General features: G+C 44.3%; 2 protein-coding genes across 3 annotated transcripts in view; both read left to right on the top strand.

Annotated features, from left to right (window-relative positions):
* Positions 1-4,690, top strand: part of LOC6589095 (protein nubbin) — a 45,956-nt gene extending 41,266 nt beyond the window's left edge. For both annotated transcript variants that reach the window (XM_026988900.1, XM_002014746.2), the window contains 2 exons: positions 2,329-4,099; positions 4,228-4,690. In XM_026988900.1, the coding sequence (XP_026844701.1) occupies positions 2,329-4,016 (1,688 nt within the window). In that variant the 3' untranslated portion in view covers positions 4,017-4,099; positions 4,228-4,690. The remainder of the gene's footprint in view (positions 1-2,328; positions 4,100-4,227) is intronic.
* Positions 4,691-13,290: 8,600 nt separating this feature from the next.
* Positions 13,291-14,117, top strand: LOC6589097. Its single transcript, XM_002014748.2, has 3 exons — positions 13,291-13,353; positions 13,415-13,567; positions 13,627-14,117. The coding sequence occupies exons 1-3, from the start codon at positions 13,291-13,293 to the stop codon at positions 13,969-13,971; spliced, it is 561 nt and encodes a 186-aa protein (XP_002014784.1). The 3' UTR covers positions 13,972-14,117.
* Positions 14,118-20,784: the final 6,667 nt, after the last annotated feature.

Raw genomic sequence — 20,784 nt, 5'->3', positions numbered from 1 at the left:
AGCCCTTTAATTGTGTGTGGCTATACATTTTTGATGGTCTCATAAAGTCCATCAGTCGTTTATTATTCATAACTCGTTCTCGGCCAGGAGGCGGCCTTCAATTTGCAATTCACACTTTTCAAATTTCATGGACTTCGTTAGTCACGGTTTTCGGTCCCTTATATTCTTCCTTCTTCCCTCTTTTTGCACCACATTATTGACAGCATTTCGCTTGATTTGAATTCTCATGTGAGGGCGTGTGTGTCCGGGTCCGTGGCCGTGTCCGTGTCCCTGTCCGTGTCTGGGTCTGGACACAGTTGCTGTGATTTCTTTCACGGACTTGAGCATATATCTATATGTATTCGGGTATCTATATGTATATTTACATATATTTTATGCAAAAATTATTCCGTTCCAGCTGTATGTGGGAGCATCTTTTTTTTCGGGCTAGCCTCAATCTGCAGTCAAACTGGCCATTTGGCTTTGGCTTTGGCTCCTTTTCTTTTTATTGGTTATACCAAATGAAACAGGGGCGTAGTTGGCTGAGGGGGTTTCTCCTTTATAAGGGGTACAGATTGGAGGTTTCAGCGGTGCTGGATGGAGAGGAAGGAGCCTGTTTTTTCGTGTTTGGGATGGAAAAATGGCACCTTTTTATATACCATAATTATTCTTTGCATTATAAAGACTTTTGGTAGTTTTTTCTTCACTTAATGTACACAATATTTATTCCAAAAAATTCTCAGATATATTTATAAAAAACTGTTAGTCTTTTTAGCTATCCATCAACTATATATCCTTCCGTAACTCGACTTCTGATCATTATATCTCCATCAAACTTCTTTGATTCTATCTAACCCCTCCAAAAACACCTCTCGAATAGCCCACCGTTCAAACCCAAGTATAATCATAATATTTCCTTCCGTAACTCGACTTCTAATCATTATATTTCCATGAAATTTCTTTGCTACATTCTATAAATATATATCCTCCAAAAACATCTCTAAAAGAACCCTCTCCTGGTTCCACCGCGAGAATAATCATAATATTTTCTCCCATAACTCGACTTCTGATCAATATATTTCCATCAAACTTCTTTGATTCTATCTAAACCCTCCAAAAACACTCCTCAAAGAACCCACCGCTTCCTAGTTCCACCTCAATCATAATATATCCTCTTATAACTCGACTTCTGATCATTATATTTCCATCAAACTTCTTTGTTTCTCTGTATCTATACAAACCCTCCAAAAACATCTCCGAAAGAACCCCGCTTCCTCCTCCTTTAACCCTCTTTTCAAGCCCCGAACTATCCCTGGCCACCCTTCTATCGGCCATCGTCCATCGCCCACGCCACTGCCTTTGGCCATTCACACAACACATACAAATCGAATTTGCACATCATCTGAATACCAAATGGACGCACGTAGCCCTCCAGCTCCTCCTGCCTCTCGATGGACGCATATGTAAAAAGGATGACCATGTGGTCGGTCGCCCACTTGGGCGAATAAGTCATCAAATTCGCATAGCATCCACCACCAGAGAGAGAGCCAGCAGGGAGCAGGGAGCAGGCAGGCGGTGGTCGAGTCATAAAGTAGCCAGAACAAACATATGCAAAAATTGCCTGCATTGGACAGGATGTGGACCCCAGAGCCAGAGCCAGACCCAGACCCAGGGACCACTTCAAAGGGTTCACACAAGAGGGAGGAATGTTTTCTAGTTCCCGGTTCTAGATCCGAAAATGAACTCGTCCCGTATTTAAATATTATTGCAAATCAATTGGGGCGCCCCCCCCGAACAGGGGTTTTCTGCTTGAATCCACTGTGGACTCGCCTTTCTTTTGTATAAATAAAATGCATACAAATAGCAAATTTATACGAATCGCTTGGCCCGGCCATTTGAAATGCTAAAATGCCACTTAAAAGCAGCTAAAAGCGTCAGACGAAATGAAAAGAAAACACGGGAATTCCATTTGATGTCAAGGTGGAACTATGTAAACTATGGACCAGCCTCTCGGCCGCCCAGCCTCTCTCTGAGGGGGCAGGGGGGCGGGAGAGAAAGGGTACACGTACGTGGGGAGCCGTGGGTGGGTGAAAGAAAGGCTTTCACCCGAAGCCAACCGACTATGAAATTGAAAAGAAAATTATACAAAACGCTCGGCCGTGGCCTAGGCCAAATTTATGCAAAAGGACACTCGAAACGGAGTCCGTTTTTGCATAGCCTTGAATATCTTTCCTCTGGGTTACTCCTTTTCTTTTTCTTCATTTGATTTTGGTTTAAATCTATTGATTTATTGGCCCGTTCCCCCCGCCCTAACCGTTTTTGATCTCCTCTCCCCCTCGCCCCTTGCAGCCTCCGATTGCGATGACAACAACTCGAGTGTCGGCACCTCCAGCGACCGCTGCCGCTCGCCCCTGAGTCCCGCCCTGTCGCTGACCCACCAGCAGGCCAAGCGCCAGCTGCTGTCGCTGCCCCATCCGGCCCACCACCACCACCACCACCACCACCACCATCTGAACCACCTGAACCACCACCAGTACAAGCAGGAGCCGGATCAGGAGCCGGAGCAGGAGCAGGAGGACTACGAGGACGCCAATGGCGGTGCACTGAACCTGACGAGCGACAATTCGCGGCACAGCACCCAGTCGCCGGCCAATTCCGTAAAGTCCACGATCGTGTCGCCGGCGCCGGTGGCCGTGGCCTCGCCAGTGCCGCCCATGATCTCGCCCGTGCTGCCGCTGCCCCATGTGGCCAGCGGGGGAGGCTCCACGCCCACCTCGATGGCGGCGGCGGCCGCCGCAGCCGCCGCAGTGGCCAGCGGCATGTCGCCCCTGCTGGCCATGCCGGGCATGTCCTCGCCGCAGGCCCAACTGGCGGCGGCCGCCGGCCTGGGGCTGAACAATCCGCTGCTGGCCGGCTCGCTGTCCCCCCAGGACTTTGCCCAGTTCCAGCAGCTGCTGCAGCAGCGGCAGGTGGCCCTCCAGCAGCAGTTCAACAGCTACATGGAGCTGCTGCGCAGCGGATCGCTGGGCCTGGCCCAGGACGATCCCGCCCTGACCACCCAGGTGGCGGCCGCCCAGTTCCTCATGCAGAGCCAGCTGCAGGCCCTCGGCCAGGCCACCCAGCAGCTGCAGGCCCTCCAGAAGCAGCAGCAGCGCCAGCAGCAGCAGCAGGAGGACTCCTCCATGCCCCTGGCCCTCCCGCTGAGCAAGACGAGCCACCACCACCCGCACCACCAGCAGCCGCGCAGCTCCACGCCCCACTCGGCACGCAGCCCCATCGCCGTGCGCAGTCCAGCCAGCTCCCCGCAGCAGCTCCACCATCCGCTCCAGATCACGCCGCCCAGCTCGGCGGCCAGCATCAAGATGAGCGGCGGCATGCTGACCCCTAGCACCCCCACCAGCGGCACGCAGATGCACGGCACCACCACGCCGCAGCCCAAGACGGTGGCCAGTGCGGCGGCCGCCCGGGCCGCCGGCGAGCCCTCCCCCGAGGAGACCACCGACCTCGAGGAGCTCGAGCAGTTCGCCAAGACCTTCAAGCAGCGCCGCATCAAGCTGGGCTTCACCCAGGGCGACGTGGGCCTGGCCATGGGCAAGCTCTACGGCAACGACTTCTCGCAGACGACCATCTCGCGGTTCGAGGCGCTCAACCTGAGCTTCAAGAACATGTGCAAGCTGAAGCCCCTGCTGCAGAAGTGGCTGGACGATGCCGATCGCACCATCCAGGCCACGGGCGGAGTCTTCGATCCGGCCGCCCTGCAGGCCACCGTCAGCACGCCGGAGATCATTGGGCGGCGGCGCAAGAAGCGCACCTCCATCGAGACCACCATCCGCGGGGCACTCGAGAAGGCCTTCATGGCCAACCAGAAGCCCACCTCGGAGGAGATCAGCCAGCTGGCCGATCGCCTGGGCATGGAGAAGGAGGTGGTGCGCGTGTGGTTCTGCAACCGGCGGCAGAAGGAGAAGCGCATCAATCCCTCGCTGGACAGTCCCACGGGCGCTGACGATGACGAGTCGTCGTCCTACATGATGCACTAGAGGCCCGAGGCAGGAGGAGGATATCCAGGGACAAACAGAGTGCAATGTGCGCAGGACACACGAGGAGGCAACACGAAGAGCAGGTAAAATATTTGATCTTTGATCTTTCCATTCTCCATGCATTTCCCATATTTAAACCACCTTTCCCTCCTTTTTCTTTGGCCAAAACCTCCTCTAACGATGGACTTTCCTCTGCTCTCTGTTCTTCCAGGTTCAAAGTCGCAAACACATCAAATATTAGCCTAATTCTTGACTACGATTGGGGGCCGCCCACTCCCCCCACACAAAGAAATGGGGGCGTTTGTTTATGTTAACTATTAATGGATCGTATTTATTGCATGGAAAAATCAACCAAAAATATTGCTAATCAAGTGAACGGCTGCTGATCGACGGCTCCGCCGTTCACTCGATCACCGACTTTTTTGGGAGGCCATAGGGAAATCGATAGACGATAGCCGATAGGCAAATCACTTCGATTTCCCTTTGGCCCTGTACTACGTGGCGTCTGTGTATTATTAATATTTAAGTACAGTCTCTGCACAATTTTCAAAGTCAACAAAATGAATTCCTAGCGAATATCTATACAAAAAAAATATATATAAAATATTTGAATCGTTCCCTAAAAAAAACAAAAGCAAGGTACATTTTTAAGCATATTTATTTTTCGCGTGAATACTGTGATAATCAATTTGAATGATTTTAATTTTAATTCAACAAAAAAAAAACACAAAAGAAAGCAAAAAAAATTGTATGGTTAAACTAGATGTAATTTCTATTTTATGGGCAAGTAATTAACAACAAAATACAACTGAAATTTGTCGTAAAAACAATTTGAATTTATTGAAAAAACCAACATTTATTATTGTAAAATGTATAAACGAAAAACACATACTAATAGAATTTTTAAATGTATAATTACAAAAAAAAAAAACAACGGAAAGAAAAACCAACGCAAACAAAAATTAAATAAAAATAATTATCAAACAGAAAGCAAGGAAATATTTTTTATTTTTCAAAAGAAGTTCTGGGAGGGGAAAAAAATAAATAAAAGCAAAAAAATTAAAAAAGAAAAGTTAAATATACAAATAAATAAAAACAAAAAATTAAAAAAGGAAAGCTAAAAATATACAAAAAAATAAAAAAAATAATAATATACCAAAAAAATGTACAATAAAAATTGAAAAAAATATACAACAAATTAAAAAAAGTTAAAGAATACAAATTTAAAAAAAAATATAAGAAAAAAATTTAAAAAAGTTCAACAATAAAAATTTAAAAAAAATAAACAATACAAATTAAAAAAAAATTCAATATTAAAAAAAATACAAAATAAAAAAAATACAAATTAAAAAAATAAATAATCAATAAAAATAAAAATTTTTATCAAACAAAATACAAAGAAATAATTTTGAATTTTTCAAGAAAAGTTCTGGGAGGAGAATCAAAATTTAAAAAAATAATTATCACACAAAATACAATAAATATTTTTTGAGTTTCCCAGAAAAGTTCTGGGAGGGGAGTGTTTTTATATTTACAAAAATATGTATCTGCAAAGTCAACTAAGAAGAAATACAGATACCAGCTACAGCTACAGTTGCAGATACCAATCTGTAGAGTAAAAGAAAAATGCTTTTGAAATTAGTTCAGCGGCTGATATGAAAGGGAATCATCGGATGGAATCGCAAGTGTTTCGAGGCCCGCAGTCGGGTAAAAACGCAAGGCCTGAAAATTTTAATAAATAACAACATGCAAAACTGAAATTAATTCATGGAATTTCCCCCCGCTCTCTCGTCTCCGTCCGAGTTCTCTGAGCTCTGAGCTCTGTCTCTGTCTCTGGTTCTGGTCAAGTGAGGGAAGGCGCGTGCAGAGCTAATAAGAAACAGACACCCGCAGTACCGACTGGTACTGGTACTGGTACTGGTCCGATTCGATCTCATGACCAAGATACGAGTATATCAGCATGCAGATGAGCCTGACACGACGAGGGGCAACCTGGGTCAGAGCTCTCAGAGCTATCAATGGAGAGCCGACAGAACAAAATGAATTCACTGCGATTTGGATAGGGCGGCGGCAACGACGAGTCGTCATTGTCGCTCGGAGGCTTTGAGCAATTAAAAACGGTTGGTGGCAAGTCGAAAGTACAGTGGAGATTCGCTAAGGCAAAAGGAAGGCTTTGGAGTCCCAGGGAAAGCCCTTTTCGCCAATCCCCACTTTACTCATTAGCAGGGCCCACAGCCACAGCCACGGACACGACACATACGCAAATGATGCCACACCATGCCCCAGCCCCCGCCCCCCTCCATCCCCCCCGCCAGGGCTCACTTGTTTGCATGAAAAGCGCATAATCATCGCGTGTCATGTGGAAATTTATACTATTTATGGTCTGTTTGTTTGTACTCAGAGATGGCATCGAATGGAATGGTTTTCTCGGGGCTTTGGGCTGTGGGGGGGGGGGGTTGGGGGTTGATTCTTCCCGCTAATAAATTCATGGAAAATTGCCAGTAATTACGGGACAAGCGACGACCATTTCACAGGAATTCTGGTGCCCTTCAGGGGGGCTGCCAAAAATTTGCATATGTGTGAAAATTGCGGCTCGTAAACCCCATTAGAGCGAGCATCCAACATTGTAGATGGTTGGCGATAAATCCTATGGGCCCCCAAGTGCGGAGACCCCCGATTGCCGTTTCCCATGAAACTTTCTAAGCTCCACGAAAATTGTGAATATTCATATTCCGCAGCCAAAGCCAAAGCCAAAGTTCTTTCTACATGCTTAAATCGGGTCTGAATTATACAAATTAAAGCGCATTTAATTATACGGCAGGGAATTATAGCTTTAAGGTGATGGGTCGCCCATCGCCCCATACCCTTCCCCATACCCTTCCCCATACCCTTCCCCCCCATTTAAACACTTGCCACAGCCTGCCGCTTGTCTCCTTGTCATGCAGTGGCATCAAAGACATCAAAAACTAACCTGAATGAGGCATAAATTTCTGCTCTTTGCTGCAACTTTCTAGTGAATATAGTGAAAAAAATCTGCAATGCATTGCATTTTAGTTGGAATTGCTTAATTTATCAGTTCAGCACACAGTTGGCCCCCAAAGGGGGTGGGGCGAGGGGTTGGGGGGGCCACCGGTCCATGAATATGCATGGCGGAACCTGCCACTGCCACATTTTATTTCATTGCTGCATAGACGAGTGTTTTTCCTTCAAAGAAGGTGGGAAGCGGAGGGGGAGGGGGGGGGCCTAGAACCAGTCAACGCATCGAACGAATCACTCGATAGGGGCTCCGATTGGATCGTATAGGCCCTGCCTTCCACTGCCGCTCTGGCCCCCGAAGAGTCCCCCTTGGAATCAAAGATCAAGGCTCTTAAGGCTCTTGTTGCTCCTGTCTCAGGCCCTCTGTCGTGGTAGCCAAAGGTCCTGTAGTTGGCAAAGGCCACGCAATCGGAATCGGACTACAGCAACCGTCAAGACTCCTGTGGCTCTCGCACTGAATCAAGTTTGTGGCCAGTCTTTGCACATTTGAAACCGCAGATCACAGATTTGTGACACCCACAATTGTGACTAGACGAAAACGAAATCATATGGAAGGAAGATTACTATCTACTTTATTGTAGAGCTATGAGGAGCCAGAGGAAGCAGATACGAGCAGATGCATCTGGTATAGTGAAAGAGAAACACAAAACGCTTAGAGGAGTGCAGCAATATGTTGAAAAGGTACCATAAACCATAAGATGGCACAGAAAACCATCTAAGAGTCGGCTAGAATAGTGTCCCCACGTAAGAACTAGTGTTATATCCAGGGTATTATCTACTCAGGGCATGAAAAGTGCCCCTTAACACACTTTCCACTGGCCCACAGAGGCCTCAATATAGTGGTCTATTTGCTCTCTTACAAACCCCAATATCTGTTCCGTTCAGCTTCAGTGAGCCCAAAGCCTGAGTCATAACCGAACGCCACCCCCACCTCCCACCTCCCACCAATATTTGACCTCAAATGCAACTTCGATTGTGGTTCCAATCCGAATTGCATTTGCGTGTTTAATGTTTAATGAATGCAGACCACAGAATGCATGGCAAATCGAATGCCGAAAGCCTCGATGCCTGTGTTTGGGTCTGCGTCTGGGCCTGGTCAGGTGTTCCGCCCATGAGGCTGGCTAAATGTGTACAAATTATGCAAGTTTAATTTGCCTTCGACGGGCAGCGGAATACAATGAATTCAAGAGCGAAACAAAGAAGTCTAATTAGCATTCGGGCAATGCCTGCCAGCTCGAAGGAAAGGCCAGGAACCGAGGGACCGAGGAGCCGAGGGACCGAGGAGCCAATTTGTAAATTATATGAAAAGGTCGAACATGCAAACCACTTCCCGTGCCCCTGTCCGTGCCCCTGCCCCTGCCCCTGTTCCTGTCCCTGCCTTTCCGCCCTCCTGCGGTCATTAATTAAAAATTAGTTTTGTAAATATTTTGCTCGCCTTTTTGCGCAATTCGGTGCTCGTTGCCCGTTGCTCGTTGTATTCCTTCTTGAAATTAAATTGTTTTATAACGAAGTGTCTGTGACTTGCGAAGCGCAAAAGTGGCGCCGCCGCATCTCTATCCGGGGGCACGGCCGTCAGTTTCCCGCCACTTTGCATGCGATCATGCAATTGCCATCAGGCGGAGGCGGAGGTGGAGGCGGCCGAGTGGGATGCAGTGGTAACCCAACCCTACCTATCGCAGACCCATCCCAAACCGCCTCTAAGCTCATATTATTTGTGAATTTAATTTACGGCTTTAGACTCATTAAAGCCCGTGGCCATAGAATGTCTCTGATGGCCATCTTGGGATTGCCTAGGGAGCCGGGAACCAGGAAAGAGTTGAGCCAAGTGCAAGTCCCCCTCCCCCACCCCTCGCAGCCGACTCTCTTGGCTGGGTATGTTAATGCCGCTGTGCTGGAGGGGGGGAGGGGGTGGGTAGAGGGGGGGCCGTGTAGCAATAACACCTACTTCATTACAGGCGTTGCACAAATATAATGCATCATGATTTTTTTTTGCCTCATTGTAGCATTCTTTTACAATTCAGTGGACAGTGGGGCGAAAGGGTAAGCAAAAGCAGGTGGATGGATAGATATAAGGATAGATAGATAGATATATGGGCAGATAGATAGATAGATAGATAAATAGATAGATGCATATACGTATAGATAAATATATACATATACCTATAGATAGATAGACATATGGGCAGATGGATAGATAGATACATATATATATGGATGGATATATATGTAGATCCAGGTCGATGTTGCTTGTAATTATTCTAGAAATAATAACTATTTTTGTAAATAAATTATTTTCCTATACTTTTTTTAATGTTATAATTTATATATATATATTTTCTTTGTAATTTTTTTTTAAATTGGTTTGTTTTTTTTTTAATATTTTTTGTATTTTGTAATATTTTTAAATATTTTGTAAATTTTATTTGTAATTTTTTAAAGATCTTGTAGCAATATTACTTTGGATTATTGGATTATTATTTTGGAATTTTTTTAGGAAATTTATTTTTTGTTTATTTCATTTAAATTTACTACCATTCTTACGCTGAACATGATAGAAAATAATATTTCATATTATAAAATATAATATACATTTAAATTAATAAAAAAAAAATTAGTAAAAAAAAAATTAATAAAAAAAAATTAAATTAATAAAAAATGAATAAAAAAAATCAACAATTAAAAAAATGAATAAAAAAAATTAACAATTAAAAAAAAGAATAAATATGTAATTAATAAAATAAATTAGATGAATAACAATTTTACTGATAACAAAAATTAAATCAATAAAAATTAATAATTAATAAAGAAATGTAATAATAAATTAAATAAAATAATATTCAATAAATACAAATTAAAAACAAAAATCATTGTTCCCTTTTTGTTATTGCAATGGCCATGGACCTCCATTTGAGATAAATAAATGTTTAAAAATTACCTAATGAGAATTTTCCCCATTTCCAACACCCCTGGTCCCACTGTCTCTTGGCGTTGCATTCGTGGCGGTGCATTATGCCAAGAACTATCAAAATCTTGTTTAATAACAATGTAGAAGGCGATCCGCAGTGCCACAGCCTGCGCAGCCCTGCCCCGCCCTGCTCTGCCCTGCCCTGCGGATCGCGTTAATAGAAAACATCATCAAAGCGAACAAATATACATTTTATGATTGCGATAATCAACAGAGACACACGAGAGATAGAGAGAGCCAGAGAGAGGCGATACGGCCATGGTCAGCTGGTTATGGTAGCTGCAAAATTATAATACATATAACTAATTAGTAAATATCATTTGCTGTGGCCAGAATCGTTTCTGGCCGCGCGTTTATTAGATATAGACACAGAGAGACATCAAATCGGGGCAGAATATCTGCACGCAAGTCGAATGGTTAGAATTTTAATCCCTCATTAAAGGCACATTAAATCTGCTGTTAATTGTATTTTCTTGTTGCACTCCATGCAAATTCCCATTTCCCATTCCCATTTCCCCTCCCATTTCTGTTCCCCTGTCAATTGCCCCCTGAACACCCCCTTATGGAGGGGGGAGATGGAGGGGAGAAGGAGAATTATTCACATCCCATGTCGGTGTACATGAAGCCAATTAAAGCTGGAAAACTGCACTTGCCACTGCAAGTGTCATAAAATTTAATTTATTTAAATTAAGACAATGGCAAAAAAAAAACAAAAAGTGGCATTTGCGTTTTTAATTGTCAAGAGCGACCGACGAGAGGTTCCACGGGAGGAGAAGGAGAGCCCCCTCAAGCCATCTTTATGTGGGGAAACGATCCCCAGTTCCTTTAGTCTTCTGTGGAATTCATCATCTCCTCGTGGTTCTCCTCCTGGGGTTCTCCTCCTCGTTCCCCTTCCAGGTTCTCCTCCTGGCTCCCCTCCTGGTTCCCCTCCTCGTTCTCCTCCTGGGGTTCTCCTCCACCAAAAAACCCAACAAATCCTTCTGAAGTAGTCCCTGGCTCTCCCTTTTGGCCCTTGAAAATTGCAGGCGTTTCAGCGGCCATCAGACAATACTCGAAATTAAACAAAAGACCGGACTGGACCGTTGGTTGAATGCAATAAAAATTAAATAAAGTCATCAAGTCTATTTACAATTTTTCGAAATCGTTTCATTCTCTGCGGCACAAAAACCCCATTGTCAAATGGAGCGAGAAAATCGAAGAACAGCAGCCATCGACCCATCGCCCATCGACTGTTGAGTAATTTAGTTGAACTGACGATCGGCAGATGAACTGTGACCTGACCTGGTGGGTCGCCCACAAAACGAAGCCCAGGTGCAAAAACTGGACCTCGCCCGTACACTTCCATGTCTCTGCCTCTGTCTCTGGCTCTGTCTCTGTCTCTGCCTCTGTGGCATGTGATTTATGATGCGTTTTGTCTCCCATTCTAGGGAAAAATTCCCGGCCAACTTTTGTGTAGGCGTCGCAGCAGCAGCATCCCGATCATCCGCACTCTGTGGTCATCCCCCATCCCCCGCTTTCTTTCCCTATCATCCCCCATTTTGTGTCTTTCTGTTTGACCAACGCACTTTTGGCACGCTTCCCGGCGGCACAGCACAGCCCCTATACCATTACTATCAATAACCCTAGCCAGAAAAACCTTTTGTTACCCACTCCCACACCCCAGGGCCAGGGCCAGGGCCAAGCCCAAGTCCTACACGAGGGACGATCATGGTTAAACGCTCCGTTTAGGCTCTCGAGTGGCCTGGCATTAACCTTGACTCTGGGCCGATCCTTATCGCGATTGCCCTTATTGTGTAACATTCATCGAAAGTGCATTGTCATGAGGACCGAATGCGAGGGTGTTTTGCGGGGGCATCCCCTTCCTTGGGTTCCTTGGGTTCAGGGAAATTTATTATGACATTCGGCGCGTGTTGAAAGGTTTTAATAGGCGGTCTTTGGGCTGCGGATCCACCATGTGGTGGGTGAAGATCGATTTGGTTATGGACACCATTCAAAAAGGGGTCTAAATGGTAAAATATTAAATGTGGAGATCTATAATGCACTCAATCGATCATCAGTTTTCCTCACTTCCTTTTACCCTTAGATTTTCATATATTTTCTAGTATTTTTCGATAGAATTCCTTCCAAAAATTGCCATTCTGTTAATCGTTTTGCAACTTTTCTGTGGCCCTTGGAAATTTTTTCATTCCCATAAAATTCCTATAAAATTATTAATTGTCAAGAGGGTCGCAGAACCTTTAAGCCAAAGGCAAAAAGAAGTTGTCTAACTTGCAATTGGATTGGTTTCCCACTTGCCAACTTCTACACCCTCCTTCCCCCCCCCTCGCCACCCCCCCTCCCCGCTACCTTTTTTCGACTTCTTCACACACTGACGCCCACTTTTGTGGAGCACCGCCCCATTTATCAATATTCATTTAGTGTCGTCGTCAACTTGTTCTCTCATTGTGGTTCTTGTTGCTGTTCCGCTTGTTTGATGATGATCATTAACAGAGCAGGCGGGTAGAGGAGGGGGGAGGGGCTGGTGGGGCTAGTGGGGAGCAAAAATTAATTGACGGCGCATAATGACAGTTTATCTGGAAAAAATTGTTTGCCTCGAGTGTTGAGTTTTAATTAAAAATTATTGGATTACGTTGTTTGTGGGTCTCCCCTCCCTCCCCCCCTGCTCCCCCTTCCCCCCTTCTTTGCTGCTGTGCTCCTACTTGGCTATGCCTAAGTGTAAGCCAAAGCATTTCATCATTTTAATGATAGTCCATGAAGAAGTTGCCTTCTTTTAGTGACAAAAACAATTTGCGAGGCAGCTCAGGTCTCGCCCCATGCCCCACCCCCCCCCCCTTATAGTCCAGTCCTCTAGATGGCATGAAGGGAGTTTCTCAGAAATAAATATGAGAGATGGAATTGGCCGAATATGGCAGGATTAAGTTGTTTCAAGCGAATTTCAAGGCACAAACTAGCTTTGAAGTTGGTTATGGGACTGTACCTCTCGGCCACAATCGATGGCCCCTCAATCCTCTATACAATACCGAATATTCCGACTGATCCACGAGCCTCTACGGCCCTCAGCTTCAGGAGGAATGAAAACTGTCACAGTTGGGGATTTTTTTTTTCACTAATCCAGCCTAAAAAACGATTAATTTTAATACATCCGCCACGTGTCGAGTTAATTCTATAATTGGCTATAAAACACGATAATGCCGTGTGATAAAAGACCGGCAAAAAGGCTATAAATACCCCACCGAAAACCCACATTGTAGGAGATGCCTAATCCCAGACGAGATGCTTTGCACAATCACAGGCCCATGGCTGCTCCTCGGGCTGTTCCACGGCGTTGCAGGAGAGGTAGGTGCGACACCCCCGCAAGAACAAAGCCCCCGCCTAACCTTTAACCCTCGAATCCCAGCGGAAATGGGACTACGAGCCTGTTTTTGTGTCCACCCACAGCTCGGATGAGGGCCAGCTGAAGATCGGCGGCAAAATCGATCGTCTGAAGCGCGGAGAGTTTGCCATTTCGGCCAGCCTGGACTGGAACTACGACATAGACGAGACCACGATGGTGGGTAGGCACCAGACAATCCCCGTAGCCCCCCTCAAATCCCCTTCACTCGTCCACAGGTGGAGGGCCATGCCTACCGCAGCTTCTCTGGGGCCGAGAGCGCCTACAAGCTGGTGCCGCTGTCCATTCCCAGGACCCCCTTCGGCAGGTTCATCGATACGTACTACAAGGACGTGTTCATCCCGAACGTGGGCTACTGCTCCAACCTGCCGCACTTCGAGGCCAACTTCCAGCCCCCGTGGCCGCGGAAAACCTACAGGCTCGACAAATGCGTCTTCAGTGGCCAGGGACTGCCGGAGATTCTGCCGTTGGGCTACTACAAGATTCTGTTCAGTGCCAGCGGCGACAATCAGCCCACTTGGGGCTTCACTGTAGTCCTTCATTTGACCGCCAAATTGTTTTGAAAGTTAACCCCTTTATGGGTTGTGGAAAACGGAATAGAAGTGTATATTTGTGGAAGAAAAACCCAATCCAAGGCAGGGCTCTAATCTGAAGCCATATCCTCAGAAGTGAGGGGCTGCCCAATAAAACGTTTCTGCTGTTGACTGCTCCTCAGTTGTGCTCCAAAACGTTGACAACCTCATCATCATCGTCATCAAGCCGGGCGGCTTTTGCCTTTCTTGAGGCTGTCGGCCGACTGATTTTTGATCATGCGAGGAGGCCTTCTTTCCCCCTGCTTCTCCTCCTCCACTCCTGCTCTTGTTGGGAGCCTCTTTATGCCCGTCTCCACTCAGCTTATTGTGGGTTTTGGCCTTAAGGAAGCCATTACACGCATGGCTATATGTATGTATCGTATATTCAGGATTGTCTTCCTCGGAAGCTGCAATGCAATCATTTCTGCTGCCGCTGTTGCTCTCTCTTTCCTGCTTCCTGGACTACTGTTGGCCGTGTCTCCTTCCCTCTTACGAGATCCCTGCTGCTTCTCCTTATTTATTACAACAAATTTAAATGTCTCTCTGGTTCTCTCTCTGATCTTCGCCTCTATAGGAAAATATCATAGATTTAGACATAGAGGCATTCCCATTCTGGCCCTGGGACAATGGATCTTTGGCCAGGTTTGTGCATAGTTTTTAAACTCAAATTAAAGCACAAATTGCTACCGCAACAATCGACTTCAAAGGCACAAAAGCCGAAGAAGACTCTCCCAACAGTAGCCCAAAAGATTTGCGTTGCGGCACAAAGCCAAAGTCCCAGTCCCAGTCCCCATCCCAGTCCCCATCCCTGTCCCTGGCTCTGTCCCCCCATTGCCATCTGAGCATTCAGCCAGCATTCACATCCATCAATTTCTGACGCTTTCATCAAGCGGCGACGACATTTGCCACAAAGGAAAAGAGCCCCAGCTTCAGAGCAGCAGAGGCCATGTTCTGATTATTGTTGCCACTCGAGTGGGGCACCGGGAGCTGGGTCCAGGCTCTGACGCTGCGCATTTAAATTGTCGGCAGGATCCAAGCGTTTTGCGCTAATATCCACCAAAAGCTGCCACAGCAACCCAACAGCCAGTCCTTGTCCCCAATGCATTCCTTCTGGATCTCTGCCACTGCCACTGCCACCGTTCCAGCTTCAGCTTCAGCCTCTGTCTTTGTCCGCCTGCTCTTCGTCTGTTCTGGGCCTTTTTTGCGACTTCTTTTCAAGGCATTGACATCTTTTCGTCAAAGTCAAATCATTCATTTTGCCGCATCAAAATGCATAAATATTTTCGGTTTTCGAGTTTTCGGTTTGCGGGTTTTCGGTTTATAGATTGAATTGGTTGTTGATTGTGGCCGATTGTTGCCTTTTGGCTGCTTAGGCAGGCGAAAATCTTGCCTAGGGATGTCTTTTTTTTAGAAAATATTTAAAAAAAAATATTTTAAATAAGAAAAATATAATTCTTCACCCAAAAACTCGATTGGCAGCAGGGAAATGGTCTTAAATAATTTATTGAATACAATTTTTGGAGAGCGGCTTGCGTGTATTCCTATGTTAGCCCCTTAATGGTTTTTAATCCCACAAAAATAATTAAATTCCTCTTGATTTAAGCCTTCAATTCGGCAACTCGACAACCCTGTCAACTACCGCAAGCACTAAATGCGACTCCCAGCAGCGATGACGGAATGCCAAAAGCTGGACATCGATGCTAATGCAGAGAGAGAGAGAGAGGCTCGGCTTGGATCGGCTCGTCTCGGATCGGCCCGGTCTCTGCTCTATCGCGCTACTGTATTCCGCGCTCTTCCTCTCTCCACTTCGGATCGCTTCGGCATCGCTTTGAACACCGTCCGACTCTCGTCAGCCGTCGCGGCGGTGCGGCGGTGGTCGTTGTTGGTGTTCACAATGCCATCAAAATTTAAATAGCCAAACAATGAAGAGGAGAAAGAAGGAAAGCAAAAAAAAACAAAAACCCGCTGCATTCCCTTATGTCTGCGACATTTTTTTGTCCCTTCGGCCGGGCATTTCTTTCTGTTTTTTTTCTTCGGTGGTGGAATTTTCGGGCGATTCTTTTTTGTTTTTGCAATTAGTTTTTGGCATATAAAGCGTCTAACGGTAACCTCTCGAATGTCAAGGTCAAGAAGCAGAAAGTCCGATGAAGCAGCAGTTCCAGGGCGAAGTCGAAGTCGAAGGCGAAGACTGTTGCCGGCGACTGTTGTTGCCTCCCCAAATTGATTTATGCGACTGTGAAAATATCAGAGACCCACAATTACACAGAATGGAATGGAGGAAACGACGAGGAATGACAAAGATGAAAAACGAGCTCGATCCGCAACTATGGAAATGTGATAAGCTATAATTAAGCGACCAAAAAGGATGCAGCACCGCGGGACTGTCTCTGGAGACTGTGGGGCATGCGGCACTGGGGCGGGGGCGGGGGGGGGGGCGTGGTGTATGCTAAACAACATGCAAGGGGCGTGGACAGTGTAAGCAAATTTAATTTATACAATACATACGAATATGCAAAGAATTAATTTCGTATCGAACGGCGGAGACGACAGGCCCCTGGGGGAGGGCCAGCCATCGGCCGAGGGGGCGTGGCAGTGGTTTGGCATTTCAATTGGATAAAGTGGCGCCCCGAACAGGTTTTCGAATTACCAATTGGCATTTGGTTAATCCTTGCGGCCGGAACAGCACACGAAACAAGGTGGAATTTTCTTAACCCACTGAGGGCCAGAGGAGGCCAAAAAGAGGCATGCCGGTTTTGTTCCTGAAGATTATTAATTTTTGTAATTTATTTGAATACTAAATCTAGCCAAATTCGACTGATTTTCGGTTTTTTTTTTATTCAATAGAAAATTGAATAGGAACCGAATGTAGTAGATTTTTGTTTTAAAATAATTTATTTTTTTATTTTATTTTTTTTTAAATTTATTTATTTAATTAATTAATTTATTTAATTAATTAATTTATTTATTTATTTAATTTATTTATTTCATTTATTTAATTTATTTTATTTAATTTATTTTATTTTATTTATTTATTATTTAATAGGAACCCAGAATATGGTAGATTTTTTATTTAAAATATTTAATCTGTAATCTTTAATTTTCTTCAATTTTGGCGACAATCCAAATTCCAGATACCGATTTTCCACTTAGCACCTTCAACCTTTATATTTTTCCCTGTAATTCCTTCACTACACCATCCATCCCTTTAAAAACTGTAATATTCCCTTCAAAATAACCTGGAAAATCCTCCCAGAGATTTCCTCAAACATCCCGCCTTTATTCAGATATGGGTTAATCCTTCTGTTGTGGTTCTCCTGTGTGCCTCGTCGTGACCACAGGAATTATGTACAAACATGCAATATGTCATAATATTTATTGTTTTTTGATCGGCACACCCTCCCCCCTCCCCCCTGCCCCGCTGCCCCCCGCCCCTATCGCCTGCAGAACAGACGTAATCGATCAGGTGTAGAACAGAACCGAACGGCAATTGAGTAATAATTCATAAACATATTTCCACTCGAAAGAAATTAATTTACTTTGCCCAAGTCGCGTTCCTGCTGGGCGGTCATTATATCGACGTGTTGACGTTTGAAATGACAACAGCCCCCCACACAACTGTCAATCACATTCGGGTGTTGTGTTGGCCATTGGCTCTTGGCTCTTGGCTATGGCCAATTATTCATATTGTTCCAATGAAAACGCCACGAAAAGTCGTCAGCTGTCTCGGTCATTGGGGTGGCCACTGGCCAGAATGGGAACTTTTTTCCAACGTCTAATCGTTTCCGGATATATCCGTTACGTTGAGTCACGCAAAGTTGTGAAAAATTGTGTTGAAAATTGTTTCAATAGAACTGCAAAGGGAATTATGAATAATGTAGGATTGTGGGTTATACGGGAAGAGGGGAGGGGATGGGAATTCGGAATTCTAAAAGGGGATTCGTAATTGGAATTAATTCTGAAAAATTCTCTAGACTTATCTTTGGAATTTCCAGTGTTCTAAAAAAAACTACAAATATTTGCAGATATTTTTTATAAATTTTATCCTAAAACTCCTTGGACCTATCGTCTATAGAATACTGATTTACCCAGGGTTTATCCAGGGTTTACCCAATATTCTTTAAAAATTGTCTTTTTCAAGCTAAATAGTTCAAGTTTTTCTTCCAATTTTCAATCCTCTTTCAATCCTCGATCATGGCAGTGCATCCAAGAGGCATTCCCTAAAAGTATCCCTCACTGAATGCCATTTGCCTTTTCCGATTCAATAAATGACTTCCACATTTCCCATTGAAAGGCAAAAAAAGGAAATCCTCTCTTGGTATTCCCCCAGGAAACAGGCTCTTTTTTTGTTCTCTCAAAATATGCAAATCATTTCGCCTTCCCCTCCCCTTGCTATCGGGTATTATCCACCATTAAATGGTCAATTGAATTTACCATTTCACTATTTAAATGTTTGCTTTCAAATACACAAATTTTCGGTTTGATTAATTGCATTTGTGATGTCTGATGTGCGATGGAAATGGTCTACACTTTTTAGACAGTCATGCTGCTGGCTTCGCCCTCTTCGAAGAGGGTACCAAGACGGAGAGGGAGAGGGGGAGGGGGATGGGGAGGGGGACCGAGACTACGGATTCAACTGACTGTGTCTAACAAGGTTCACATTCACATTTGGTTGACTTTCTTTGGGTTTGTGTTTCATTTGAATATGGCTGGCAATTTGTCTTGATTAAAGTAAATAAAGTAAGAGCTCATTACACGCTTTTTCCAACTTGTTTAATTTGAATATGAAAATTAGTTTGAGTCTCATAACGAGCTGGTCATTAGGGGGGTTTGATTAGGGGGACTTAGATGGCTTTGGGGGGTTTTGGGGGGTTTTGCGGGGCTTAGGGGGCGTGAGATGGTAGTGAAAATAATTCATAATAATTATTTGTTCATAAATTTGAAGGCTTACAAGACAATTCTTAACCTACGAGCAGCGCTATCGGCTCTCAAAATAATTTATAATTTATTAATACTTGGATAAACATAATTTGTATCGGTGATATTATTTTATAATCAAAAATATAAAATACAATCCTAATTATAAAAAAATTAAAAGCAATATTTGGAATTTTTTGAAACCATAAACAATAAATAAATTGTAAAAAAATATATACATTTAAGCTTCTTAATTCCTGATAATAATATTTTAATAATAATTTTCTTGATAAGATTTTTTTTTAAAATTGTAGTCAACCATGAACACTAAATAAAAAAACTAAAAAAAAATATATATATATATATATATTTTTAAGCTCCTTTAATTCCTGATAATAGTTTTGAAATATTATAGTAAACCATGAACACTAAATAAATTGTTAAAAAATATATATATATATTTTTCAGCTCGTTCAATTCTAGGAATTTTGAAAAATTATAGGAAACCGACACGTTTTTGTGGCGATAATCGTATCTACTATAATCCCTATGGACTGATAAAGATAAGTTGTAGAATTGCATTTTGCCGTTACTGGAGTGAGAATTCTTGAATATTCCCTGCTCTTTCATGGGCTCTGTGGCCTGTGGCTCATACGAACCGAACACACCCAAATGACACATATTGAAAGCCATCGAGTGTTATACAACCTGCTAGTATATATTGAACGAGTATGTGTTTGTATTGCCACCTATTTACTTAGCAAATTAACTAAAAAGCAAATGGAATAAACGAGTTCTACAAAGAGAGGAGGGGAGTGCATAGATACATATAGATATGGATAGGTGTGTGAGTGTGGGGTGTGGGGAGGGATGGTAGATCTGAAATTGAAATTCAATATGATGAGCGAAGCAAATAATACGGGCCACAACGAATACCCAAAGAACACAATTCGAATACAAATAAATTGGTGGGCGATAAACGTTGCAATCAAAGGTGGACAAAAAGAATGGGCCACACCCCAGATGGGGTGACAGCAGGTCCTGGCCATGGCGATACTTTGTGACAATTAATACGCTAAACGATGGACGAAGGACGAAGGACAAGAGTTCTCAGCGCAGGCTTTGGGCTGAAAACTGCCGCAGGACACGCGTCGCGCTCGTTTGCGCAACTAAACTGAAATTAGTTGGTAAATGATGCGACTCCACCCCCCGTCCAGAGCCATGATAAAACACAGATAAAAAATGAAATTTAACGCGCGCCGAAGGGGAGACGACCACAGGACGACCGCAAGAACCCATCGGTAATGACAGTAATAAGGATTCAATGATTGTCGTGGATTTTCTGCGCCATGCCACCCCTTTTTTCCCCTCACCCCCTCTCCCTCTCCCACTCTGTCTGTCTCTGGGTTTTTTGGTAGGGCGCCCTGGCAGGGTGGCTACAGGACCAACCATCCATCCCTGGCCGGCATCGTTTTATGTGCATTTTGCATGAAACTTTCCACGAAGATTCCCCTGGGAATTTCCCGCTTTTTACCAAATAAAAATGCAAATCATTTTTGGACAAATGATTTATCTGGGAAAAATCCACGCAAAAAGCAAAGCAAAAGTTGTCTTTTAATTAATTTTAATGTCCGCATGTTGCCGGTTCTTATCAATATGATAATTATGGCATTTCAAATGCGATTTATGTAATTATTTGTTCTTCATTAAGTCCAGCGCAAAACATTACAAGATAACCAAGCAACAAGCCAAGGACCAAACAGGAATATGGCTCGGAGAAGTACAGGCCACAAGACACTGCCAGACGCGTCATTAGAAGCCATTCCAGGGAGCAGCAAAATTGCATATCGAACGCTCGAAACGCATAAATTAAGATCGGGGCCCGGTCCC

The sequence above is a fragment of the Drosophila persimilis genome, unplaced genomic scaffold (assembly GCF_003286085.1).
Source record: "Drosophila persimilis strain 14011-0111.01,24,50 unplaced genomic scaffold, DperRS2 tig00000191-arrow-pilon, whole genome shotgun sequence".
NCBI lineage: Eukaryota > Metazoa > Arthropoda > Insecta > Diptera > Drosophilidae > Drosophila > Drosophila persimilis.
This window is presented reverse-complemented; position numbering and strand designations above follow the sequence as displayed.

What these genes read in the sequence shown, in the direction of transcription:
- LOC6589097 (XM_002014748.2), top strand. Translation starts at nt 13,291, where the DNA reads ATGCTTTGCACAATCACAGGCCCATGGCTGCTCCTCGGGCTGTTCCAC. An exon ending in TCCACGGCGTTGCAGGAGAG is followed by an intron (nt 13,354 to 13,414) that starts GTAGGTGCGACA and finishes CTCGAATCCCAG; the next exon opens with CGGAAATGGGACTACGAGCC. An exon ending in ACATAGACGAGACCACGATG is followed by an intron (nt 13,568 to 13,626) that starts GTGGGTAGGCAC and finishes ACTCGTCCACAG; the next exon opens with GTGGAGGGCCATGCCTACCG.